General features: G+C 48.1%; 2 protein-coding genes, 1 long non-coding RNA gene and 3 other non-coding genes across 12 annotated transcripts; 3 read left to right on the forward strand and 3 right to left on the reverse strand.

Moving 5' to 3' along the window:
- Positions 1–24: 24 nt before the first annotated feature.
- Atp5pd (ATP synthase peripheral stalk subunit d) lies at positions 25–5,785 on the forward strand. 6 transcript variants are annotated; one of them, XM_017797716.2, is made up of 7 exons: positions 66–124; positions 504–652; positions 2,573–2,703; positions 3,167–3,263; positions 4,487–4,558; positions 5,351–5,434; positions 5,580–5,785. In XM_017797716.2, exons 3-7 carry the CDS (start codon positions 2,582–2,584, stop codon positions 5,709–5,711), a joined length of 507 nt encoding a protein of 168 aa, XP_017653205.1. In that variant the 5' UTR covers positions 66–124; positions 504–652; positions 2,573–2,581; the 3' UTR covers positions 5,712–5,785. The 6 variants fall into 6 exon arrangements, with proteins under 6 accessions (XP_008829658.1, XP_017653203.1, XP_017653205.1 ...); XM_008831438.3 differs by having other exon boundaries at positions 76–124; positions 5,372–5,434; XM_008831436.2 differs by lacking the exon at positions 504–652 and having other exon boundaries at positions 25–124; positions 5,372–5,434.
- Positions 5,786–8,351: 2,566 nt separating this feature from the next.
- Positions 8,352–8,424, reverse strand: Trnar-ucg. The gene has a single exon. It is a non-coding gene; the product is annotated as a tRNA-Arg (tRNA).
- A 380-nt stretch (positions 8,425–8,804) lies between these two features.
- Trnar-ccu lies at positions 8,805–8,877 on the forward strand. Its single transcript has one exon. It is a non-coding gene; the product is annotated as a tRNA-Arg (tRNA).
- A 122-nt stretch (positions 8,878–8,999) lies between these two features.
- Positions 9,000–9,072, reverse strand: Trnar-ccu. The gene has a single exon. It is a non-coding gene; the product is annotated as a tRNA-Arg (tRNA).
- A 3,051-nt stretch (positions 9,073–12,123) lies between these two features.
- Mrpl58 (mitochondrial ribosomal protein L58) lies at positions 12,124–19,234 on the reverse strand. 2 transcript variants are annotated; one of them, XM_008831439.2, is made up of 6 exons: positions 19,027–19,234; positions 15,090–15,126; positions 13,571–13,630; positions 12,943–13,025; positions 12,686–12,855; positions 12,124–12,436 (listed from the first exon to the last, which is right to left on the reverse strand). In XM_008831439.2, exons 1-6 carry the CDS (start codon positions 19,198–19,200, stop codon positions 12,352–12,354), a joined length of 609 nt encoding a protein of 202 aa, XP_008829661.1. In that variant the 5' UTR covers positions 19,201–19,234; the 3' UTR covers positions 12,124–12,351. The 2 variants fall into 2 exon arrangements, with proteins under 2 accessions (XP_008829661.1, XP_017653207.1); XM_017797718.2 differs by having other exon boundaries at positions 19,114–19,224.
- LOC108490737 lies at positions 12,951–16,234 on the forward strand. The gene is made up of 2 exons (XR_001872404.2): positions 12,951–13,070; positions 15,604–16,234. It is a non-coding gene; the product is annotated as an uncharacterized LOC108490737 (long non-coding RNA).
- Positions 19,235–26,251: the final 7,017 nt, after the last annotated feature.

Consider the following 26,251-nt stretch of genomic DNA (forward strand, 5'->3'; position numbering starts at 1 on the left):
CTATTGGCTTACCTGTGAAACAAGGCCCGCCCCTCCATCTTTCGGATTGGATGAAGGGAGAGCTTCCGTTGACTCATTTCCGTTACTTGGTGCTGGGTCCTGTGCTCCGTCGGGGACGGTGAAGGTGAGTGTGGTTCGCGGCATTGGGTCCGAGCCCCGCGGACTCCTTTGCTTTATGTCTTCCGGACCTTGTTCCGACGCTTGTTCCAAACCTCTACGGAGGACGTCTGACCCTCGAGCTGCCCCGCTGGCCGAACACCCGGGGTGACTGCTTTGCCCTGCGCTTCCCTCCCTGCTCACAACCCGGCCTCGCCTGGCCGCTGGGCCTGACTGACTTATCTGACCGCCGCTGCTATAGACGTGGACCCCGGGTCTCGCTCAGTCCTTGCACTGTGCGGCGACCTAGGTCTAGGGATTAGGGAAACGTCCCCTAACCTCAGTGTTTACTTGCTGAGGGGGCACCCTGCAGACTCCAGCGCTGTACCCCTCGCCTCCCCTTGCAGGGCTCCAGGATCCCAGCGTCATGTTCAGCCTTCTCGAGTTTATTTACCTTTTGATCAACATCCGTTGAGCATCAGTCTGCGCAAGACGTGTTCTAGGGGCTGGAGACGGTGACCTCTACGTTCTACTTGTGCTTAGGAAAGTTCTGTAGGTGCGCTTGGTTCTCCGGCGTCTTTAGAAGTTCCCCTAACGGCTGTCATAACTTCTCTCCAGGAGACATAAGCAAATCCCGCCAAGGGAGGAAAAGAAAGCGACACATATTGGGCACCTTTTTTGTCAAAAGACCGTGAGGAAGATCCCTTCCAGCTCCCGGGGAATTCACTCCATAGCTTGTAGGGACTCTTTTTTTCACTTTGCAGTGCTTTGATCTGGTTTTCCTGTATTTTGTCTTGTTTCGTTTTAAAGACAGCCGCAGTCAATTTCTGTCTTCTCTCAGGGCATGTGTGCTGGGGGGAATAATCAGAGATGAATATGAAACTAAGTGGATGGCACCTTTTGATCAACATCCGTTGAGCATCAGTCTGCGCAAGACGTGTTCTAGGGGCTGGAGACGGTGACCTCTACGTTCTACTTGTGCTTAGGAAAGTTCTGTAGGTGCGCTTGGTTCTCCGGCGTCTTTAGAAGTTCCCCTAACGGCTGTCATAACTTCTCTCCAGGAGACATAAGCAAATCCCGCCAAGGGAGGAAAAGAAAGCGACACATATTGGGCACCTTTTTTGTCAAAAGACCGTGAGGAAGATCCCTTCCAGCTCCCGGGGAATTCACTCCATAGCTTGTAGGGACTCTTTTTTTCACTTTGCAGTGCTTTGATCTGGTTTTCCTGTATTTTGTCTTGTTTCGTTTTAAAGACAGCCGCAGTCAATTTCTGTCTTCTCTCAGGGCATGTGTGCTGGGGGGAATAATCAGAGATGAATATGAAACTAAGTGTATGGCCAGTCTGGTCGTAGTCCCCCCTCGAAGTTTGTGTAAGTCTAGGGCGAGTTGATTCCAGCAATTTCATTTGATATGCTTAGCAGCTATTTCCCCCTATTTATAGGTGGGGAAATTCTGTCCCACAATGTGCTCTGTTAAAACTTGTCAAATTTTCAATATGCATCAAGTTCTGAATACTGGAGAATCAACGGATAAAACACAATCTGAGTGGAAAAATACGTGAATATTATTTAGTAGTATTTCCAAAGGTGCATGCAAAGCAAAAAGTAGAAACTTGGGCTTATTTAAGGACTAGGAGTTGGGAATAAAGGAAGGGCAGTCTGGTGCGAGAGAGTGTATTTATAGGCCACATTATACAGCTTGAATTAGGCTAAGCTGCTTTAAGTGATTCATGTATCCTAGGCTGGTCTCAAACCTGATAGCCAAGGATAACCCTGAACTTTTGATCCTCCTGTCTCTGTATTTACCTTCCTGCTCCTACAAGCCATAGTATAGGATCAGTGCATTAATTACCAAGTTTCACCTTTTTAACATCAAGCACTGCAGATGGAGCCCAGGGCATTGTCCATGCTAGATGAACACTCTACCAACTGAACTTTCCACTAACTCCCTTTTCTGATTGAGTCCTAATTCCTCTAGTTGTTACATAGATTCACCAAATACTTAAACAATGATGATCTAATCTTTTGGGGTTCTTTTTGTTTTTGAGACAGGGTCTCCTTGTAGCCCCATCTGGTGTGGAACTCACTATAGAGACCAGACTGGCCTCAATTTCACAGAGATCTTCCTGCCTCTGCCTCCCCAAGTGCTGGGACCAAAGGCCTATGCAACCGATCTATTTCTTTAAGGACTGTCTGTTAAGATGCTCTCCTGGGGATTCTAAGAGCACTATTTAATCTTACCTGGGTTTTGTTTGTTTTAATTAAGGATTTGTGTGTGTATGAGTGGCAGGTGTGCGTGTGGGTACTCTTGGAGGCTAGAAGAGGGTGTTGGATCCTTTGGAGCTGGTTACAAAAGATTATTAACCACCTGACGTGGGTATTTGAACTGACCTTGGGTCCTCTGGAAAAGCTGGAGGTTCCTGTAAACACTAAGCCACCTCTTCAGCCCCCCTAGTCTGACCTATTTTGTTTTCCAGGGTCCCAAGATGGCTGGGCGTAAACTTGCTCTAAAAGCTATTGATTGGATGGCTTTTGGGGAGATAATACCCCGAAATCAAAAAGCTATTGCTGGCTCCCTGAAGTCCTGGAATGAGACCCTCAACTCCAGGTCAGTATGTTTTTGAGATGGAGCCCCATACTTGCCACTGCATCTAGAAATGATGTTTTAGACTTATGCAGCCTTTCCTTTTTTAATTGTACGTATGTGTACACACACATCTGCCATGGTGAGCTGTGCTGTATATGTGAAGGTCACCACATTGTGGGAGTTGGCTCTGTCCTTCTACCATATAGGTCCCTGGTACTGGACACAGATTGTCAGGTTTAGCAGCAAATGCCTTTATCCACTGAGCCATCTTGCCAGCCCTGGATAGACATTTCTAATAGTCTGACAAACAGTAAAGAAATTTATGTAGTTTGCAGATGAAAGCATTTTTGGCAATTTTTTGGGCAAATTTAGGTCTTCAGAGAACAGTGTAATGACATTCCAGGCCATAGGATTAAAGAGTAAGATTTTCTTTGCCTCTGTTGAACATGGAATAGCCCTAACTTCCACTTTTCTATGTGAGCAGGTTGGCTGCTGTGTCTGAGAAACCACCAGAGATCGACTGGGCTTACTACAAGGCCAATGTGGCGAAGGCAGGCTTGGTGGATGATTTTGAAAAGAAGGTGAGACTTTGATAACTACAGCACTGATCTGGTACCATGACTTATGGGTGGGTAGAAGGGGAATACGCAGAATGACAGCCAGGAAAGTATGCCATTAACTTTCGGATCTCTGGGGGAGTTAGGACATGTGGGTATGGCCAAAGGCCATGCAGTGGTAGCTTCAAATAGTAAGTGCAGAGAATTCAGGGTCTGCTCCCTCAGCAGTCTAGTGTGGCCTTGCTCCCAGGAGCTAGGGGACTGGTAGGTCTTCCTCTTTCTCCTGAGTTGCCTTTTAGTCTCCTGCCTGTCTGCTTTTGGTTCTACTGTTCTGTGTTGTCCTCCTCCCCTACCCACCCTGTCTTACCTTCCTGTCTTCCTTTGATACTTACACACTGAGAGTCAGTGTCCAGAGTTCATTTGTTTATTCATTGGAAAATGCTTACAGAAGGCTAGAATGCAGTTACAGGGCATACCACTAAATAGCCTTCTAAAGTCCATTTCTCTCTCCATTGTGCACCAAATTTCTGCCAGTCTACCCTCGGGGGTTTTGTATGTGTCCTAGTTTGTTTCTCCATTGCTGTAACAAAACACTCTGACCACTACCAACATGGGGAGGAAAGGGTTTATTCAGCTTACATCTCCTGGGTCACAGTTCATCAGGGAGCCCAAGGGAGGAACTCAGGACGGGAACCTGGAGGTAGGAGCTGGAGCACAGGCCATTGAGGAACACTGTTTACTGGCATGCTCCCCTGGCCTCTGCTCAGCCTGCTTTCTTACGAAAAATAGGCCCACCGGCCCAGGGGTGGCACCACCCACAGTGGGCTGGGCCATCCCACAGCACAGAAGAATCAAGAAAATGCCCAACAGACATGGCCACAGGCCAGTTCAATGGAGGCAGTTCGGTAATTGAGGCTCCCTCAACCCAGGTGTGTCAAGCTGACACTAAAGCTATCCAGCACAGTATGAAAAAGAATTTCTTTAGACTGCAGGTGCTAAGTGGCTCTTCATTATGTCTAACTGCCCTTTTAGATGAAGAAACTGAAGCTTTTTGTAACAGATATGGAAAATATTTAGGTAATTGTTGAGACCCTTGAGCTTCTTTTCCCAGTAAAATTCTCTTTCTACTACAATACCCAAGATGCATGGGGTATGGAGAATTCGTTTAATAAGGTCTGTAAGGAGCAGGAGCTTTGTGTTCTTTGGGCTCCTGGGTATATTGGTGACAGCTGTGTCCTTGTTTGTAGTTTAAGGCCCTGACGATTCCTGTGCCAGAGGATAAATACACTGCCTTGGTGGATGCTGAGGAGAAGGAGGATGTGAGTAGTCCATGCTTTCATTTTTTATTTCATGAGTTTTGCCTGCATGTATGTAATTGCACCCATGTGTGCAATGCCTGCAGAGGCCAGAAGAGGGTGTTGGGTTCCCTGGTGTCCATATCTGGATTTATGAAGTTGTTAGTTGCCATGTGGGTGCTGGGAACTGAACCTAGGTCTTCTGCAAGAGCAGTCTGTACTCTGAACTGCTGAGCCAGCTGTCCAGCCTCAGTATGTCACCATTTTTGAGTGTGGCAATGGTATCAGACACAGAAGCTGGTGGATCTTAAAACACGAGCTTCTCATGTGGGGTTGTGGTCGCGCACGCCTTTAATCCCAGCACTCGGGAGGCAGAGGCAGGTGGATCTCTGTGAGTTCAAGGCCAGCCTGGTCTACATAGTGAGTTCCAGGACAGCTGGGGCTACAGGCAGACGCTGTCTCAAAAAGACAAAAAAAAAAAAAAATTGATGTAGTAACTGGGTGTGGTGGTGTACACATTTAATCTCAAAACTCGGAGGCAGAAGTAGGCAAATCTCTTGGGAGTTCAAGGCCCAGAAATCCAGGTGGGAAGTCTGGTTTAGAGGGGTGGGGCCACATGGCTTGTCTGGACTGTTCCATGGCAGGCTCCTAAGCTGTCTTCCTGCCCAGCTGCTATGTGGGCGCTGACTGGCAAAGCTATGGTTTGCTTCCCATAGCCAGCGTGTCCAGCCATATTCTTCCCATATGGCTGTGGGAAATGAGCAGGTCCCTGCCCCTCCAGCCTCAGGATCTGGACATGGCTTGACTTTAGAACAGAGCCTCTCCCTTCTGTTAAAGGTGAAGAATTGTGCTGAGTTCCTGTCTGAGTCAAAGGTCAGGATCCAGGACTATGAGAAGCAGGTAAGGATGAGCCATGGCCCTCAACTCGTCTCTCACTGCCACCCTTGCACCCACCCTGCTAACGGTTTCCTTACTTGGATTCTTGTTTTGCATCTCAGGGGCCCTAACACTGTTGTCCATGACTAACACTCTCTGCTCTTTCTAGCTTGAGAAAATGAAGAACATGATTCCTTTTGATCAGATGACCATTGAAGACTTGAATGAAGTCTTCCCAGAAACCAAATTAGACAAGAATAAGTACCCCTATTGGCCTCACCAGCCAATTGAGAACCTGTAAAATGAGTCCAGGAGGAAGGTCCGACGTGTAGGCTACAAACGCTGGACATTAAAAATAAAGATGACTACACAGTTCTGGGTGTGTCACCTCCTCTGTGGCTGGAGTAGTTGAATTGAGAAGGTTGCACTGGAATCGGCCTTTTGAGATTTGAGATGTGAAGCCGTCGTGGAAGGGGCAGAGCACGTGAGAGCACGCTGAGGCCTCGGCTGGTCAGATTGGAGAGCAGTAGGCCTGCCACTGTTCACTGGGCTGTGGTGAAGAGGAAGCTCCTCTAAGGCTCCTGAACTTCCTCTTGGCATTTGGACCAGTCCTAGGAAGTGCCCATTTCAGTCCCTTTCAGAAGGTCAGAACTGTGGTCCAAATGCAGGTGCTTTGACTTCTGAGCACAAAAGTCGCTGAAAAGGAAATGGGCCAGGTGCAATGACGCATGCTTTTAATCCCAGCACTGGGGAGGCAGAAGTAGGCTGATCTCTGAGTTTGAGACCAGCCTGGTCTACATAGTGAGTTCCAGGCCAGCTGGGGCTACAGGGAGACCTTGTCTCAAAAAGACCAAAAGAAGAAAAAAAGAGAGGAAAAAAAAGAAACTTGGTGGTTATTATTTTTTTTTTTTTCTTGGTCTTTTTGAGACAGGGACTCCCTATAGCCCCAGCTGTCCTGGAACTCACTATGTAGACCAGGCTGGCCTTGAACTCACAGAGATCCACCTGCCTCTTGCCTCCCGAATGCTGGGATTAAAGGCATGAGCCACCACACCCGGCTTGGTTTATTTTTTAAATTCCTACTAGTTTGGTTTGGTGGTTGCTACTCACTTGTAAGCATTCAGGGGTTTAAAAAAAAAAAAAATGTGTGTATGTGCACACAAATCAAAAAGCCAGGTGTATGGCACACTCCTGTCCCAGCTCCTCAAAAGGCTGAGACAGAAGGGTGGGATGGGGGAAGGGATGGAGTGAGGATGACTTGAGACTCTTCAAGGCAACTCAGTCAGACCCTGTCTCAGCAACCAAAAATTCCTACTGAGCTATTTATTGTGGTTTACAAAACCTGAGGCACAGGCAGTTCAAACTAAGAGGGCCTGGGTTCAGTGGCTTGTGCCAGTAGTTCAAACTACTTAGGAAGCTGAGGCAGGAGGATCTTGAGCCTGGGTTAGGATGGTGGGAGACTGGTGAGCCAACTCCATGGGTAAAGGAGCTTGCCAAGGAAACCGGGTGACCTGAATCCTTGGGTTCCATGAGGTGGGAGGAGAGACTTGACTCCACAAAGTGGTCCTCACTACCACACTTGCTGTGGCACATACACCATAATAAACAGTTAAGGTGGCCAGCAAGATGGCTCAGCAGGTCAAGGTGTTTTCTGCCAAGCCTGAGACCTGAGCTCCATCCCCATATGGTGGTAGAGGACTGACTGACTTCTACATGTGCACTGTGGCACCCACATGCTCACACAAGACACACAAAAATAAATGGAAAATGAAAGTTAAGGTGGTGGGGGGCGTAGCTCTCGAGTCAGGCCTGATGTGCCTACTGTGGAACTGCTGATTTAACTGCCTTGGGATTTTAGTTTTTTCATTTACAACTATCAAGATTGTAATGAGAATTGAGATCATCTGGGGAGTTTAGCTCTCTAAGCATCATCATCTGACTGGGTATATCAAATCCTAGCACCCACATGGCAGCTAACAACTGTAACTCCAGTTCCATGGGATCCGACAGTCTCTTTGTCCTCTGCGGGCATTGCATGACATGGGTGCACTTACCTACATGCAGGCAATACATGCATACACATAAAATAAAAAGAATGTTTTAAAAAATAATTCGGTTCCCAGGCTGAGAATTTCTGCAACCTTTCATCCCAGGGCTTGGGAGGCAGAGGCAGGTTTATCTCTGGATTCTAAGCCAGCTTGGTCTACATGGCAAATTCCCTGTCTCAAAAAAAGAAAAAAATATTAAGCTCCCAGGACCCACATTTGGTGGCTCACAACACACCACTGCCAGCCTCACAAAGCCATTAATGAACCTTGCCCTGCCCCGATCTATGTTCTAACACCAAAGGTGTGTCTGGATGTTGAACTCCTGGGTTTTGCTCAGAGACGCAAAAGGAAACGAGCCCCCACTTGTTCACATACTGGCTCGTTGGGTTTCACTAGGATGAAAAGCAAATTACAGCCAAGACACAAAAACATATGCAACGGTTATTAAAAGGACAAAATGTACTGGAATTTTTAAGTGAGGTGTTCTTTTGCCCTCAAGCTGGACCTGGTGATACTTGCCTAAAATGCCAGCACGCAGGACGGTGAAGTGGGTGGATTGCAAATTCCAATCTAGCAAGGCCGGTGCACAAAAATCAAATGTATAGAAACAATGCAACGCCAGATCACCTCAAGCCAGACTTGAACCCATAATGCCTGGCTTAGAAGGCCAGTACCTTATCCGTTAGGCCACTGGAGCTTAGTGAGTGCAACGCCCGATCACATGTCTCTTAACTGGTGAAGCCGCAAGCTGCGTGATGACGTCAAAACGTTACGTCGGCAGATAAACAGGTCCATGTTTCATTAGTAACCTAGGAAGTGTTTGGAGAGACCTTTTCTGCCTAAAACGGGAGTGGCCGAAACTTTAGAAACTTTAATGCAGGATTAAAACGTTGCGACCACGAAGGGACTCGAACCCTCAATCTTCTGATCCGAAGTCAGACGCCTTATCCATTAGGCCACGCGGTCTAGTTGAGGGCTTATCTCCACGAGCCCTTATAACTCAGTGACTAGTAGGCCTACCTCGGTGGACATGTACCCTGTGGAGTCGCCTGCTTGTCCTTCACCGGAGAACACGCGCTCATTGCGGATCGAGCATCTCGGCCGAGCGGCAGCTGGACCTGCCTGCGGCCCCGCTGGGCGCTCCGGCTGCGTAGCCTCCTGAGGAAGTCGTTCGACTTTGGACCGGAAGATGGAGGGTTCGAGTCCCTTTCCCGTCGGCCCTGTTTTGGGCGCCTCCGTTGTGGTCCTCTATTCTCGCCCCTATCTCCAGCTTTCCTGGACGCGGAGCTGGTTGGCACGAGGATGTGGCACGCTACCACAGACCACGTGGCCTGCTTTTCAGTTCTGCCCCAGTGGCCTAATGGATAAGGCACTGGCCTCCTAAGCCAGGGATTGTGGGTTCGAGTCCCACCTGGGGTGGTGCGGCGTGTGTTTTGGTGCCACCCGGTGCGCCGTCTCCAAAGCTACTTTGACGCCCTGTTTCGGGCACCAAACCTGAGAGGGAGGATTTTTTCCCCCCGCACAAAAAAGAGCCGCCTCTGTACCCCAGGTGGGACTCGAACCCACAATCCCTGGCTTAGGAGGCCAGTGCCTTATCCATTAGGCCACTGGGGCCCACGACGGAAAGGTATCGTCCTTTTTCTTCTAATGGGCGTTGCGACTGTTTCTGACCGCTCCAATGGGAGCGTGTGTTCACGGCTGTGGGCCTGGGTGCGATGAATCCCGGGCTTTGAGCTGAGCTCCGGCTGTATGGGACCGGGTCCCGGAAGCAGGGCGGCTTCCAGGGCGTTGGCTTGCTACCCCTCATCCCACACGAGCTATTTTATCCTGTTGTCTCTGGAAAACGGATGGGAAATCCCAGAAGGAAAGCAAATCTCAGCCGCAGTGTGGAAATAACACTGAAAATCCTCCCCGTCAGGAGAGAACTTACACATCCTTCGGGTCACAACCATAGAAACATATTTACTAATTAATTAATATCCTTTACAAATATGTGATACATAGAGGACTGGAATCAGATATTTCACCCTGACATTTCTCTCATTTAAAATAGAGAGCTGAAGGTTATTAAAAAAATGTATCTACTTTAAAGGAACTCGGTTAAGGGAAGCAAGGCGCAGAGCAGTGCAGTCTGGGAAGTGTAGTTCAGGAGGCTTAGCAATGGATTCTTGATACGGGTTGAAGTTCTGGGAAGTGGCTGAGGCTTGAAAAGAGCTATGGATGGATGGTTTTAACTACAGCTGAGCACAGGAAGCGTTTGTTTTATGAATGACTTCTCTATAGGTTAATTAGCTCCAGGATTTAATCCCGTGAATTGCTGACAGTGCACTGGTTTTGTTCTTAGCCCTGATTTCAGTATGTTGCAACTATAGCCAACCATACCCAACATTCCTGGAGCTAAAGCTTTGATGACATTGACGTTTGAAAGCATTTGAGATGCCATAAGGAACGGGAAGAAACAGAAGGGAGGCGTGGTCACTGTAGGAGGTGGTGTTGGGGGGGCTACTGGGCTCAGCAATGACCCCAAGAACCGGGAACCCCAAAGCAAGTCCAGTGCCTGCTCATCTCTGTACCATCTCTGTACGAGATGACTGATGGTCAACTTCCATGCTGAGCTGAAATCCAAATTCTGTTTCTGAAAAACTTGACTGAAGAAAATTTATGTTTTTTTAAATTTTTAAAAATTATATTTGTTAGCCGGGCAGTGGTGGCGCACGCCTTTAATCCCAGCACTCGGGAGGCAGAGGCAGGCGGATCTCTGTGAGTTCAAGGCCAGCCTGGACTACATAGCAAGTTCCAGGCCAGCTGGGACTACAGGAAGAACCTGTCTCAAATTTCTTTGATTTTTTGAGAAAGTCTAACCTTGAACTGTAGCAACTCTCCCAAGAGACACCACAACACTCAGAATAATCACAACATTCTTCTTAGAATAAACATATTTTTAATTGTTAGGGTTTAAAAACCATCACTAGGGCCAGCTGTGGTTGGTGCATATCTTTTTTTAAAATTTTATTTTTATTTTATGTGTATGCATGTATTGCCTGCATGTAGGTAAGTGCACCGTGTCATGCGGTGCCCTCGGAAGTCAGAAGAGGCTGTCAGATCCCCTGGGACTGGAGTTATAGACAGTTGTTAACTGCCATGTTGGTGCTGGGATTTGAACTCGGGTTTTCTGTGAGAACAACTAGTGTTCTTAACCACTGAGCCATCTCTCCAGCCCCGGTTGGTGCATATCTTTAATCCCAGCTCAGGAGACAGAGAAACCTCAAAAACAAAAGAAAAAAAAACCCATTACTATACTCCACATACATCATCAGATGTGAAAGTGGAAGTCTCAGCCTATTGCACTTAAGTCCTCCTGGCACCCACTTGAGGTATCAGAGGATGAAGGGGACACAGGGCATTCCTCTTTGCTCCTCTCTCCAAAATGTAGAATCTGCAGAAATGTGGCTCCTTCCCTCTGTTAATAGCAGCAAAAAGGAGCTGGAGAGATGGCTCAGCCAGTAAAGGTGCTTGCTGCCAAGCCCAATCTAGCCTCAGGACCCACAGAGTGGAAGGAGAACTGACTCCTACAAGTTGGTACCATGGTGCACACATACCCCTCCTCATCAATAATAGTGACTGGCCAGATAACTTAGCAGGTAAGGGCGCCTTCCCCACCAAGCCTGACAATTTGTGTTCCATCCCTATGGTGGAGGAAGAACCAACTCACTGGTTTCTTCTGACCTCCAGATGTGCACGTTACTCATGCCCAGCCCCACAATAAATAAACATTTTTTAAAACTATTTTTGTTTTACGTACTGCCTACGTGCATGTAAGTGCGCTGCACCCATGTCGTGCAGTGCCAACAGAGGTCAGAGAGGGCATTGGATCCCTTGGAACTGGAGTCACAGATGGCTGTTAGCTGTCATGTAGGTGTTGGGAATCAAACCCAGGTCCTCTGCAAGAGCAGCCAGTGCACTTAATGCTGAGCCATCTCTCCAGCCCCACAAATGAGTAAAACTTTTCTAAAAATCTAAACTTCTGAGGTGGGTGTGGTGGCACACACCTTTAATCCCAGCGCTCAGGAGGCAGAAGCAGGTGGATCTCTGTGAGTGCCAGGCCAGCTTGGTCTTCATAGGAAGTTCCAGGTCAGCCAGGGCGACATAGTGAGACTGTTTCAAAGAAATAAACCAACCTGAACTTCTGGTCTGGGAATGGTAAAGCATGCCTTAATGGTCTGCTTAACTGGTAAAGCATGCCCAAGAACAAAATGTATTTTGAGTCCTCGTCCGGAGTGTCCACCTCTCCGGTGCACCTCCTTGCAGCCCCTCGCACAGCCATCAGCACTGCTGGCTCCTTGTCACCTCCTGTACCCCAGCTTCTTTTTGGTCTTTTTGAGACAGGGTCTCCATGTGGCTCCAGCTGACCTGGAACTTGCTATGTAGACCAGGCTAGCCTTGAACTCACATACAGCCGCCTGCCTCTGCCTTGCTAGGGCTGGGATTAATGGTGTGCTACCACACCAGCCAGTTTCTGTATCTTTTCTAGGACAGCTCAAATGCCCACTCACCAGTCTTTCCCTCCTGGTTATATACTCCTTGAGGGCAGACCTACAACCCTCTGCTCCCCTCCGTGCTGTGACAGGAACTGTGAGAAAGGTCTGACTGAGGAGAGAGGGAGGCTACTGAGCTTAGAAGTTTATTGCAGCCAGTAACACCTGAGGCGATGACAGGGAACTGCCCTGGAAGACCTGCAGCACCCCCTCTTCCTCTAATCCCCCTCCCCCCAAGGGAATGGTCTTGTCATGGCTCCAGTGCAGACAATACCCGGGGAAAAGCGGCGTCCTTGGTGTGATGTCTCTGGACTGAGGCCGCCGCACATCCGGTGTTTACTGGAAGCGAGGGGTGACTTCAGTCCATATCCACCCTCCTGCTTGTCTTTATGGTAGAGTTTATTCTCTTCTGTCGCAGCCTTTCCCGATTCATGTTTTCTATCCTGAAAACACAAGATCCCGATGAGGCCCAGATGTGCAATCAGTGTCTTTCAAAGCATGGAGAGGAGGGGAAAGTGGAATAGCTCAGTCAGCAGGAGCCAGCTGTGCACCTGGGCCTGGGTCAGCACCTCACCCTTCCCGGCAGCTTCCTGGGCCTCCCACTGCGAGCTTCCGGACTCCACCCTGCCTCCTGTCCCCTGTACAGCCCTGGTGCATGTGAATCAGCTTACTGTAGCCTTGGTGTTCTGTACCTGATTCTCCGGAGCTGAGCATCTTCTTTGGATGGCTCCTTGGGCACCTGGCTGGCTTCCGCAATCATGTCTCGAATTTTCTGCAGGCATTCTGCCAGATTCCGGAGCTGATAGCGGCTGCTTTCAGAAGTAAGTACCAACTCTCCTGACTTGTTGATCTTATTTTTATGCTGCAGAGACGGAAAGAGCAGAGTACCATAAAGATAAGTCCCCTGTACCCACCCAGGAGCTGCAGGGAAAGAAAGGGAGGTGGTTACCTTGAGAGCGATCTTCTGTCGCACGGGCTCTGCAATCCAGTCTGCTGATGCCAAATGGAACCTGACTTCAGCCTTGGAATTCACTGTGGATGAAGAGAGGAGCATGGTTCTCGGAGACTCTTGGGAAGGTATAGAGCCCTGGGGTTCCATGACAGGCCTGAAGCCAAGGGCAGTCACCCACCTGAGCAGGTGCACTTTAGCATGTGTCAAAGTGGTCATGGAAGCGGTGTGCAAAGCCAGTGGTGTGCAAAGCCAGTGAGCGAGGCTCTTTGGGATAAAACCAGACTTCTGAGACCCAGATGCCCAGGCTTCACTTTGAGCTTTACTGAGCCCTGAAAAGCACACTGGGGCTGGGCCCCATGAGGGCAAAGGAAACCTGCTCTTTGGATTCAAGCCGGCTGCCAGCTCACACTGTGAGTTCTCTTTGTTTAGTGTCATAAGCCAGTCTTAGTCTTGGCAAGCCACAGCTGAGAGCCAGACAATTGGACCACATTCTGAAGAATAAAGAGGATTATTATAAGCCTTAGCTGAAAATCCCTTTATTCCACACCAATGTGAGAAGCATTCCCTCCTCAAGAACACCTCCCCAGCTAAGTCTTAAAGCAAAAGACTGTAACAGTGCCTGTACCTTTATTAACGTTCTGCCCTCCAGGACCGCTACTCCGACAGTAAGAGATGGTCAAGCGATCTGCAAAATGATAGAATGCACACACAAGGATTCTCCTACAGCCAAACATGTAAACTGCTAATTTAGTCAAATAACTAACCCATCATACCTCTCTTTCAATCATACACACACACACACACACACACCCATGCCTATCAGTAAAGCTGGAGAGTATTCACAGATGTCAAAACTACAATCAAGGCAAGTGACTTCCCCAAGGTCACCCAGAGAGCAGACCTGCGTCTAGCACACTGAACTAATCCTCTGCTCTGTCTGGCTTTTTACTGTTTGCTTTAAAAGCAAAGAAAGACTCTTTCCAAAGCTCAAGCTAAAGGACTGAATGACTCCCATGCACTTCAAAGCATGGTAGATAGGGAATCCTGGTGGACTGTAAGCCCGACAGGGCAAGACTAGGAGGGCATGATGGCACATGCCTTGCAATGCCAGCACTTGGCAGGCTGAGGGAAGCAGAGGAGAGTATGGCTGTCCTTCCTTTTATAGTCTACAGGACTCACGCACATGGTGGTCCTCTTGATCCAGCTTCCTCAGGGTAAGCGTCTTTTCTTTTTATTCCCTGAGGCAGTCACTGTTATCTAGGTTTTTACACACCCTTTCGTTCATATATGTTTGTGTGTGTGTGTGTGTGTGTAGACAAAAATTATAGAAATACAGAAACACAGATGCAGACACACATGTGAAATCTGAATCTGTACCTCTGCATCTTTTTTCCATGGCAGTCAACTCCTGTATCACAAAGACTGTTCCTTGTCACAGGCACATCAAGAGCCCTTCGTCTTCATTCATCTGGCGAACTGCACTGCACTGCATGAGTATTCTGCCAGCACCTGCTAGGCTAAATGATGCTGCAGACTACTTTTACACCCACACTCTTTACTGTCTTTAATTAGTCTGGAGAGATCTGGAAGGAATATGTGAGTGATGGGATAAATAGCTTTTTTTTTTTTGGTTTTTTTGAGACAGGGTCTCTCTGTAGCCCCAGCTGTCCTTACTATGTAGACCAGGGTGGCCTTGAATTCACAGAGATCCACCTGCCTCTGCATCCTGAGTGCTGGGATTAAAGGCGTGCGCTACCATGCCTGGCCTCAATGGATTTTTTTTAAAAAAATTTTTATTTTATTATTTTGATTTCGTGTGTATGAGTGTATTGCCTGCATGTATGTGAGTGCACCTGTGTCGTGTCCTGCAATGCTGAGGAGGTCAGAAGAGGGCTTCAGATTCCCCTGGAACTGGAGTTAAGGACGGTTCATAGCCGCTATGTGGGTGCTGTGAATCGAACCCGGGTCCTCTGCAAGAGCAGTCAGTGCTCTTAACTGCTGAGCCATCTCTCCAGCCCCATAAATGGCTTTTTAATTTCATTCATTCATTCACTGATTTGTGGTGCTAGGGATTAACTTAGGGTCCAGCTCATGCTAGGCAAGCACTCTACCATGGGCTATCCCCCCAGTATAAAAGCACTCACCTACAGGGATGGCGTTGCTGCCTTGTTTTGCATGATCCTGTAATGTAATGTACAGAGTGTCACAGAAGTCACCTACTGGTGAGAAGAGAATGACAAAAAGAATGCAAAGCCTCAGTCAAATGCTGTACGTTATGGGCTGGCGAGGGGCCTCAGCAGGTAAAGACACTTACTGATAAGCCTGACAACCTGAGTTCCATCTCCAGGACCCACATAGTAGGAGAGAACCAACTCCCTCAAGTTGCCCTCTGACCTCCACATACAGTGCCAAGCATACACACCCTCCCCAAATACAAGGAAATGTAATAAATTTTTTTTTTTTTTTTTTGGTTTTTTTGAAGCAGGGTCTTCCTGTAGCCCCAGCTGTCCTGGAACTCACTATGTAGACCAGGCTGGCCTTGAACTCACAGAGATCCGCCTGCCTCTGCCTCCCAAGTGCTGGGACTACAGGTGTGCGCCACCATGCACGGCTAAGAAATGTAATAAATTTTTTTAAATTATACATTATTATTTTCAGGCCCCCAGCAAAATCACCCTATGAAAGCACCCCTGAACTCCAGACACACTACTCCAGAAGCACTTCTGTAGGAAAATGGAATTCACGACTCCAGCTGTCCCTGCCTTGGCTTAAGCTGCTGTTGGGAGGTCTGCTGCGAATACAGCCTGGTTCATCTGCCTGGAGGGCTCGTGTCAAAGGGAGCTAGTCGCCCTAGGGCTTCTCACCCAAGCTCTCCATTCAGCAGCAGTGTCCTGCAACCTTTAGTCCTGGAAACCACAAGGCCCAGCAAACATGGCCTCCTCTGAGGCTCTTTTGGCCTCCAAGCCCAAAGCATCCTCATCTGTGCCCCTCCCTGCCTTCATCTTTGATCTTAGAATTAATGGGGAGAAAATCCTCATCCTGCTCACTGGTCTGCAGCTCTGAAGGCCACAGCCTCTTCCCTAAATTACCCTCCCCAAGTTTCCCCCTTGCTTTTCAATGCCTCATCACACTCCTTTGCTGGTCTGTTTCCTCATGATCTTTAAACTGAGGTGCCACTGAAATCCCTCTCTCTCCTCTTTCTCTACCATATTTCATCCTATGCTGATGAAAATGCCATTTAGATTGGTGACTCCCAACTTTTGGGTTCAAGTAAACTTTGTTCCATATACCCAGCTGCCACTTGATGTGATCTCCGAGATATCTCATACACCCTCACCTCGAACCTACTCAGAGGTCTCTTTATTATCAGTCTGAAGTCTCTCAGATGTAGTAGGACATGGTGGTACACCCCTGTAATCTACCAGCATATGAGCCAGAGGAGGGTGGAGAGTTCAAAGCCAGCCTAGGCTGCCCAGTGAGTTCCGAGGTAGCTTGACTACAGTAGGAGACACTGTCTCAAAACAACAAGGGGCTGGAGAGCTGGCTCAGCAGTTAAAAGTGCTCACTGCTCTCGCAGAGGACCCAAGTTTGGTTCCCAGCACCCACAAAGTGGCTAACAGCTATCTGGCACTCCAGTTCCAGGGGATCTGACACTCTCTTCTGGTCTCCGTGGGTACTGCATGCATGGGGTGCACTTACATACATGTAAATGAAACATGCATATACATAATAAAATATTTTTTAAAAAGTTATGTTTCTGAGGCTGTAAGTAATTAACGATTTAGTACATGACACTACTTTTTTCTTTTGGTCTTTTTTGAGACAGGGTTTCCCTATAGCCCCAGCTGTCCTGGAACTCACTATGTAGACCAGGCTGGCCTTGAACTCACAGAGATCCACCTGCCTCTGCCTCCCAAGTGCTGGGATTAAAGGCATGTGCCACCACACCTGGCCCCAACACTATTTTTAAAAAATATTTGGAGTGGTCCCAAATATTCACCACAGCACACCGGCCAATTCATTATGACTTACCACCCGGTATTATCCCCCCTTTGGCAACTGTCTGATGCTTCCAACTAGAACATCACCTCCCATTACGTCCTGTCTGTCTGGCCAATCATGGTGTGGTGTCTGTTGTGCTAGAAGCAGTGCCTGATATGTTAGGTACACAAAAAACTTCGGAGACAGCTTCTTGCTATGCCTGGAATTTGCAGCAATCTTCCCACCTCTGCTTCCCAATGCTAGGACTACAGACATGTGCCACTATACCCCACTACAAAGCACTTTTTGTTGAATGAACACATGAATGCCGCCCCCACCTTCTCATAGAAATCAGTGGTGATCCCTCTATTGCTGGAGGCTCTAGACTTCAATTCCTCTCTTCTCACTTTTCTTATCCAATCCATTAGCAAGTCCTACAGGCTTCCTTCAGAATACACCTAGGATCTGACCAATCCAGGAGACTATTGCATCCACTCTGCTCACAGCTCCCTCCCTGTATGGCTCTGTCACAGCAATCCTTGTGAATTGAGGTTGTATCATTCATCCCTCTGCATCAAGCCCTCCGATCAACCTCAGCTGCATTCAGAGGAAAAGTTAGGGGCTAGGAAGCCCTACAGACGCCTTTGCCCCTTTACCTCTCTCCTCTCAACTTTCACTTCCCTGACTGTCCTAGCAGGACAGTCACACTTGTCCAGGAGGTGCCTTGAAGAGGCTGTATTTGCTGTTCCCTCTGACTGGGACACTCACCTCCCCAGTACTGTCATGCCTTCCACCTTCTAGATCGCTGTTTGTTTGTGACAAGGTCTCATGTAACCCAGCCTGGCCTTGAACTTGGTATGTTGCCAAGGCTGATCTTGAACTTCTGATCCTCCCCCCTCTGCCTTCCCAGTGCTGAGACAACTTGAGGTGCGTTGCGTATCTGTGCCCCACTTCTTCTGGGTCTTCCTGCAGGTCAGTGAAATCTTCCCAGACCACTCTACTTAAAACTGCAACTCTAAGTCAGGCACAGGGATACATACAGTAATCTCAGCACTTGGGGAGGCGGGAGGCAGAGGGAGGGGGATCACTGCAAGTTAGAGGCCAGCCTGATCTACACAGTTGAGTTCAAGGCCAGCCAGGGCTTTGGGGGTATTTTCTCAAAAAACAAAAGTCATGTATAGTGGCACATGCCTCTTATCTCTGCACTTGGGAGATGGAGGCAGGAGGATCAGGAGTTCAAGGCCACCCTCAGCTACACAGTAAGAGACTGGCCTATGTGCAAACAAACACTACACCACAACAAATCTGCAACTCTATCTCTAGCTTCACTTCTTCCTCCTGGGTTTTATTTTCTCTAAAGTACAATATTCTGTGTTACTCGGGTTTATCTATTTTTGTCTCTTCCCTTCGGTACACTATAAGCTCCACAGCCTTAGGATTTTTGTTTTATTTACTACTCTGTGCCCCAGCCTAGCACAGTGCTCGCAGCATAACATCAACCAAAGTCTGTTGAATGAGTGTGTGCGTTAATGAATGAATGCTTCATTCTCTTCCAATCCTGTAGGTGCGGCTCAATAGAACTAGGTTCCATCTTTCCTGCTCTGGCCGGGTGATGCAGGGCCTACACGCAGCGCGCTAAATAAATAAATGCAATCCTGAACGAACAAGCAGCTTTCTTCCTCGGGCTTGCTGGGGTTACTAGCGGCAATGGGGACGGGTGATGTTCCAAAAGGTAGCCAACAACTTGCCGGCCTCTACCTTTATTATCCATGTTGAAAGACCATAATACACATTTTCCCTTGGACAAGAATGTGGGCCTGAGGACCAGGAAACCAACGTGGAAACGCTGATGCTCTTGGAAGGAGCTTAAGTGGCCCGGTCTCTCAGGATGCCCGCAGAGCTGAGCCACGCGGGCGGCCAAGACACCCCTGCAGGCCCCGCCCTCGGTTGCTAGGACGACCAGCTTCTCCCGCCAGAAGTCACGTTCCACGCGGGGCAGCCCCTGTATGGAGACACCGGGCCAGCCAATGCAGCCCCGCTTCCCCGCCTTACTCGGCAGCGGGAGGAACCGCCCTTTCCGTCCTGCCCTTCACAGCTCACCGGGACCTTCCAGGCGGTGTCCGCGCCCTTGGATTCCGGGTAGAGTTTGTCCAGGCTGTAGATGCTCTGGAATTCCGTGCCATCTACCTGTTTGTGCAAGGCCCGGCAACCACCGCGCGCGGACAGCAGGAGCACCGAGGCTCCGGCACGGCGCAGACCCCAGGCGGCCGCCATGTTTAGGGTTTGGCGCCCTTCCGGTGTGCACTCTTCTCGAGGTCCGCCAGCTCCCGGGGCCCTCGGAACTTGGGTTCCGCCTGGTTTCTAGGGCCTGACTTTCAGAGCAGCGAGCTGGACTCCCTTGACTCCCTCCGGAGGCGTGGCCGAGGTTAACCAGACGGCGGCCTCCGAAGGCCGATTCCCAGTAAAAAAGACCCTTGGATCTGCCCGGGATCCAGCATGCCTGCAATCCCAACACTGCTTTCGAGGGGGAGGCAGGTTTGAGCCCCAACCTGGGCTACATAGTAAGCCCCTGTCTCAAAAATAATAAGCCTGGATCCCGTGTCTCCAGAAACGCCATTTCTTTCCCTTTTTTAAGTCCATTCCCTTCGCCTGGACCCTTTAACAACATAAACATCTATGAGGTCTTGTTTAGCTTGGATCATACTCCTCCACCCACTTCATGCCCCATGAACTCATGTATGTAGTTGTATTATTTGGAGAAGGGTATCATGCATCCCAGGTTGGCCTGGACCTCGATTTGTAGCTGAGGATGACCTTGACTTTCTGATCTTCCTGCCTCTACCTTCCGAATTCTAGGACTGCAGGTGTGTGCCACCACACCTGGTTGATGCTGTGTTGAGAACTACACCGTGGGATTCATATATGCTAGGCAAGCACTCTACCAACCCAGTCACGTCCCCATATTGAAAAGATTTCAACCAATCTTTTATTTTCTTTTGTGTTGCTTTGAGACAGGGTCTTATGTCGCCCAAGCTGGATTTGAACCCCTGGTTCTCCTGCCTTCACCTCCAGGGTGCTCAGATTACAGGTGTGCACCATTTTGCCAGGCCCCAGCCTTGTTTTCTAATTTAATTTCCCGTCTCCTAGCTAGAAAGCTCCAGAAGAACACTAGCTTCCTGCTATATCCCAGGCATGCAGAACGTGGTACATCACGGCACTCCACAAATATCAATCAAGTGAATTTCATGGCAATGTGGTTTTGAAAATTGAGTTTATGTCGAGTTGATCTCACCCCACAGCACATGTGTAGGTTGTGATAGCTTAGCTTATGCCCAGTCAGGGATGGGAGGCAGGTCACAGAAGGATATGTTTCTAAACATGGACTTCTTCCCTCCCTCCAGCTTTAAGGAGCATCACAGTAGCTTTCCTTAGCCATGAGATAAGGCAAGCCTGGAGAGATAGGTGCAGAGTTCAGAAGACTGCAGGCTACTGAGCAGAGCCATTCTATATCAGTGTTAAGGCCAGAACTCTGGCTAAATCTAAGGGTTCCAAGTAAGACCAGCAGTGTCTGAAAGTTAAACCTTGTTACCTGATTTGTGTATAAATAAAAATAGAGTTCAATAAATGTTAGTAGTTATTAGTAAAGCTTGAGGTTAGTTCTTAATGAAGAGTTCTGTTTTTAGGAGAAAGTATCATTACCTAGAAAAAAATATGCCCCTGGGATAATTTAAATATTCCCCAGGGATGCTAGCTGATTGCAACAGGAGATTGTCATCGAATCAAGTCTATCATCTCTGTGTTATTCAGGAAATAAACCATCTTCTAGACACTGGCTTTGTAAGCTCAGACTAGGAAAGGCTGGCAATGGACATACTCCTTTGGGTTCTGTGTTGGAAGGAGTCTCCTGGGTCCTTCCTATCTGACTCAGTCCCAAAACCTCACAGGGAACAGAGATGTCTCCATGGTGACTACAATAATATGCTGCTCAGGGGAGAATAATAGAGCATCCAAGGCATCTTTGCTCTGGGGCGGGGCTGCAACCTGTGCCTGACCCACAGTCATAGGAAAAGAAACTGCAGGTTTCCATGGCCCCAAATAAACACAGCCTGCTCAGGCCATCTGGTGCCCTGGATTCTGGGAGAGATGGGGGTAGAGGGCAAGTTGCCCTGAGGTGGAAAGAACAGCAGTTGGCAAGCTCTTCTTACTGCTGCCAGGAACCATCCAGAACCCGGCCTTTGGGAGGAGAAACAGGCCCAAGAGGTACCACCTGTTCCCTTAGATAGACAAGCACTGAGTTGGGCATGAATCGTGCATGCCTGTAATTCCAGCACTTGGGAGGCTGAGGCAGGAGGAGTGCCATGAGTTCAAAGCAAGCCTGGGTTACATAGTGAATTTCAGGCCAGCGTAGGCTACATAACAAGCTCTTGTCTTTAGAAAAAAGAAAAAACTAGGGACTGGAGAGATGACTCAGCAGTTAAGAGCACTGGCTGCTCTTGCAGAGGACCCAAGCTCGATTTCCAGCATTCAATGGTGGCTAACAACTATCCATAACTCCATTTCCAGAGGATCTGACGCTGTCTTCTGACCTCCTCCGGCACCGCTTGACACAGGCGCTCTTACACATACCCAGGCAATACATTCATACAAATAAAAACATTAAAAATTTTTATTTATTTATTTTATGTGTATGCCTGTATCGCCTGCATGTAGGTAAGTGCACCCATGTCGTGCAATGTCCTGGGAGGACAGAAGAGGCTGTCGGATCCCCTGGGACCGGAGTTACAGACAGTTGTTAGCTGCCATGTGGGTGCTGGGATTCGAACCTGGGTTTTCTGCAAGAACAACCAGTGTTCTTAACCATTGAGTCATCTCTCCAGTCCCAATAAAAATATTTTGTAAAAAGAAAACTAGCCGGGCATGGTGGTACACGCCTTTAGTCCCAGCACTCAGGAGGCAGAGGCAGGCGGATCTCTGTGAGTTCAAGGCCAGCCTGGTCTACATAATGAGTTCCAGGACAGCTGGGGCTACAGGGAGACCTTGTCTCAAAAAGACCGGAAAAAAAAAAAAAACCTAAAAAACAGTAACAATCCTGGCACTAAAGGTTTAAGCCAGTATCCTACTTCCCCAAGGCTTGGATGAGTTGAGACAGTGTTTTAAGAGGGGTCATTCACTTGAGAAAATAAAAAGGAAGAAATCATGAAAAGTCAACAAACCAGTCCTGGAAGCTAGGTCACTTGCAGATAGAAGCCCTGCGTTATGGCCTGTGAGGTAGGCTATGACTGGCATGTGAGAGGGTCCACAGGATTTTTCTTCTGCATGCTCTAAGTCAGACAGTTCCTTAAAACTCAACATTATGTAGGCAGAGAGGTGGAATCAGATGTGAATTAGAATACTTGTAATAAATTTTTCTGTGCTGGTCCTAAAGATAGCAATCAGGAATTTGCACGTTCCTGCCCCTGAGCTACATCCCCAGCTTGAGTTTGGAATGTTTTTATGTGACCTTGAGTGACTAACTTAACCTCTATGCTTCTGAATGCTCATCAGCAAATTAGAGATTTTACAGTTGTCTCATAAAGTTCCTGGGGGTATTAAGCACATTTGAATCACTTAACACAGTGCCAGCAGAAGTCAGCAGTCAGCATGCAACAAAAATCAGCCACGAGGCAGAGGTGCTGTGTACAAAGGTTCCTTAAAGGGCTGGAGGGATGGCTCATGGTTAAGAGCACTAACTGCTCTTGCAGAAGACCTGGGTTTGATTCCCAGCACCCACATGGCAGCTAACAACTGTCTGTCCCTCCAGTTCCTTCTTCTGACCTCTGTGGGCATTACACGACACGGGTACACTTATACCAATATGGGGCAATACACTCATACTTACAAAATAAAAATGATAAAAAATATTAAAGGTTCTTTGAAGGAATGTTTTCTGACAGCTTTTTTGTCTCTGTAGGCCTCGGGTGGGAAGTCCAGTCTGACTAGCTCTATAGACACTTTTTCCTTCTACCCTGAGGGACGGGCAGCATAGCCCAGGCTCAGCGGCATAGATGAATGGTAAAGCTGTCCCTTTCTCTCTGGAAATTGCTTTTTTTTCCACCAAGATTGCCTGCCTGGTTCCCTAAAAACAGCCCATTCTCAGGACTCTCAACTCTGGACTTGCTGAGACAGGTCTGATTTCCCTACCACAGCAGTTCACTGGGTTCAGACTTGGGTATGGGGATGGTGTCAGTTCCGGGAAGGAGGGAAATAGAGAAATTGCTGGGTATAGTGGTATACACCTGTAATCCCAGCACTTGTGTAGCTGAGGTAGAGATCATGAGTTTGAGACCAGTGTAGGCTACATAGTTAAATCCCACCTCAAAACCCAAAACAGTACCTGGGCATGGTGGGGCTTGCCTAGAAGCTCCCACTTGGGAGGCAGAAGAATTAGGAGTTCAAGGTCAGCCTTGGCTACATAGAGTTCAAGACCAAACTGGGTTACATGAAACTCTGTCTAAAAACAAAAACCAACAAAAAAACCCCTAAAACAAACAAGAAAAACTGAGGGAGGGATAGCAAAGTGTCCCAGTGGGTCAGGGTTCTTACTGTCAAGCCTGACAATGAGTTGTTTTTTTTTTTTTAATTTTTTTAGAAGTATTTCAATACAGCTTTAACATACTCAATAACAGTTTCCAGAGCAAAGAGTTTTCTTTTTGTTTTTAATGCTGAGTATGAGCATTTTGACTGCATGTAAGTGCACCCCTGTCATGTGGTACTTGCTGAGCCATCTCTCCAGCCCCAACAGTTCCAGTTTAGTCTCTAGGACCCATGTGCTAGAGGGAGAAGTGGTTCTGGCAAGTTGTCCTCTGACCACCACACATATGCCATGGCATGTGCGCACACACACACACACACACACACACACACACACACACACACGTAAGTTAAGAATATTTTTTACTTTTTGAGACAGGGTCTACCTGTAGCCCCATCTGGTCTGGAACTTCTATGTAGTCCAGGCTGGCCTTGAACTCAGAGAGAGCCACCTGCCTCTGCCTGGGTGCTGGGATTAAAGGCGTGCACCACCACACCTGGCAATAAAAACTTTTTAAACTGAGAAACAGGGCTGGAGAAATGACTCAGTGGTTAAGAGTACTGCACTGGCTGCTCTTGCAGAGGACTACGGTTCAGTTCCCAGCACCCACATGGTAGCTAACAACTCCAGTTCCAAGGGATCAGATGCCCTCTTTTGGCCTCTGTGGACACTGTATGCATATGGTACATTTACATACATGCAGGCAAAACACTCATACGCATACAATAGAAATAAAATAAAAATTTAAAAGCTGAGGGATGGCAGGCATCATGGTGCACACCTTCAATCCCAGCACTCAGGAAACAGAGGCAGACAGATCTCTGTGAGTTCATGGCCAGCCTGATCTACACAGGGAAGGGAGATCCAGGCCAGCCAGAGCTGCATAGTAAGACCTTGTCTCCCCCCGCCCCCCCCAAAAAAAAGGCCAAGGGAGAGTTGGCTGGCTACAGGCTTACAGGCTTCAGGTAACTTCTCTTGCTCCTGATATGCGACTGTTGCATGTGTGCTCTCTGAGACTTAGAGACAGGTGAAGGGAAATCTGACATCCTGACATCTTGTATATATAAACCATCCAGGCTGTTGCTATAATCATCAATTTGGGGTCCAGTTCTGGACTCCCCACAGCAGGCCTTCCCTTCAGAGCCTGTTCTTGGCTCCTTCAGTACCTTGGGAAGGTCCTGCCCCAAGGAAGTCTTTAGAGCTTTTCTGTAGACATGGGTCGCATGTACTCATGGAACTGAGGTCCACAAAGCTGCGTTTCCTCTAGAACTGAGTGGACAAGGCAGCAAGAATCTGAACCCCAAAGATCTGGGTCATTTTGGCCCCCAGCTTCTGCTATGCCATGTGTAGGAATGGTTTGGAAGGAGGGCTTAGCAACATTGGCTGGGCAGATGGACCACCAAGCACAGGGATGCCCATTCTAGGAGGGTGGGGTTGGCAGCGTGAGGTGACAGATGCCCTAAGGTGCTCCTTTGACACAACCCTGAAGTCCTAAGCTTTGGTACCAATTCTGTTTTCAGTGTTCATCACCACACTTGGAGAGGGCAGGGTGGGACATGGGGCTTGAAAAAGCACACCCACTATTATTTGCATTGGGGAAAACAGAAAGCCCAGCAACTGGCAACATCTCTAACATAGGAATGAGGCCAGGCAGTCTTGGTGATGACAGGCCTCTCCGATGACAGGTTCATTGTCTAGGTCCCCTCTATAACATTAGGAAGAGACAGTTCCTGGGAAGGGATGGGAATTGTAAGGTTTCTTTATGTGTATAGGAATACAAGTTTTGTTGTTGTTTTGTTTTGAGATTTTTTTTTTTTTTTTGGCCTTTCTGAGACAGGGTCTCCTTGTAGCCTCAGCTAGCTTGGAACTTGCTATGTAGACCAGACTGGCCTTGAACTCACAGAGATCTACTGGAGTACTGGGATTAAAGGAAATACCACCATACCTGGCTAGAATAACTTAAGTCAGTTACCTACATATGTGCAATTTTTGGTCTTTTTTTTTTTTTGAGGCAGGGTCTCCCTGTAGTCCCAGCTTGCCTGGAACTCACTATGTAGACCAGGCTGACCTTGAACTCACAGAGATCCACCTGCCTCTGCTTCCCTAGTGCTGGGATTAAAGGCGTGCGCCACCACGCCTGGCCATATGTGGAATTTTAAAAAAATATTTTATTATTTTATGGGATGAGTATATTGCCTGCACATGTGTAAGTACACCTGTCATGTAATGCCCTTCGAGGTCAGAAGAGGGTGTTAGATCCCCTGCAACTGGAATTACAGATAGATGTTAGCTGCCATGTGGGTGCTGGGAATTGAACCTGGGTCCTCTGCAAGAGCAGTCAGTGATCTTAACCACTGAGCCATCTCTCCAGCCTCCAATATGTGGAAAGTTAAAAAGATAGCAGGACTTGGGGCTGTGCCTCAGTTGGTAGTGTTTGCCTGATATACATGAAGCCAGAGGCTCAATTCTCAGCACCACATAAATCAAGTATGGTCATGATCCTAGCACTCAGGAGGTGGAGAAAGGAAGATCAGAAGTTCAAGGCCACCCTCAGCTATATAGCAAGTTTAAAGGCCAGCCTGGGATCCATGAGATCTCAGAAAGATAAAAAAGATTCACCACCAGGGGCTGGAGAGATGATTCAGAGGTTAAGAGCACTGATTGCTCTTGAGAGGACCTGGATTCAATTCCCAGCACCCACATGGCAACTAACAACCATGCATAACTCCAGTTCCAGGGGATCTGATGCCCTCT

The sequence above is a fragment of the Nannospalax galili genome, unplaced genomic scaffold (assembly GCF_000622305.1).
Source record: "Nannospalax galili isolate Female #2095 unplaced genomic scaffold, S.galili_v1.0 scaffold634, whole genome shotgun sequence".
NCBI lineage: Eukaryota > Metazoa > Chordata > Mammalia > Rodentia > Spalacidae > Nannospalax > Nannospalax galili.

Excerpts from the sequence above, each read along its gene's own strand:
- Atp5pd (XM_017797714.2), top strand. The coding sequence starts at position 2,582 with ATGGCTGGGCGTAAACTTGCTCTAAAAGCTATTGATTGGATGGCTTTT. Across the intron at positions 3,264-4,486 it reads TGGATGATTTTGAAAAGAAG|TTTAAGGCCCTGACGATTCC; the intron begins GTGAGACTTTGA and ends CCTTGTTTGTAG. Across the intron at positions 4,559-5,350 it reads ATGCTGAGGAGAAGGAGGAT|AGCCTCTCCCTTCTGTTAAA; the intron begins GTGAGTAGTCCA and ends ACTTTAGAACAG.
- Mrpl58 (XM_008831439.2), bottom strand. The coding sequence starts at position 19,200 with ATGGCGGCCGCCTGGGGTCTGCGCCGTGCCGGAGCCTCGGTGCTCCTG. Across the intron at positions 13,026-13,570 it reads AGGGCAGAACGTTAATAAAG|TGAATTCCAAGGCTGAAGTC; the intron begins GTACAGGCACTG and ends CTTCATCCACAG. Across the intron at positions 12,856-12,942 it reads GACAGAAGATCGCTCTCAAG|CATAAAAATAAGATCAACAA; the intron begins GTAACCACCTCC and ends CCGTCTCTGCAG.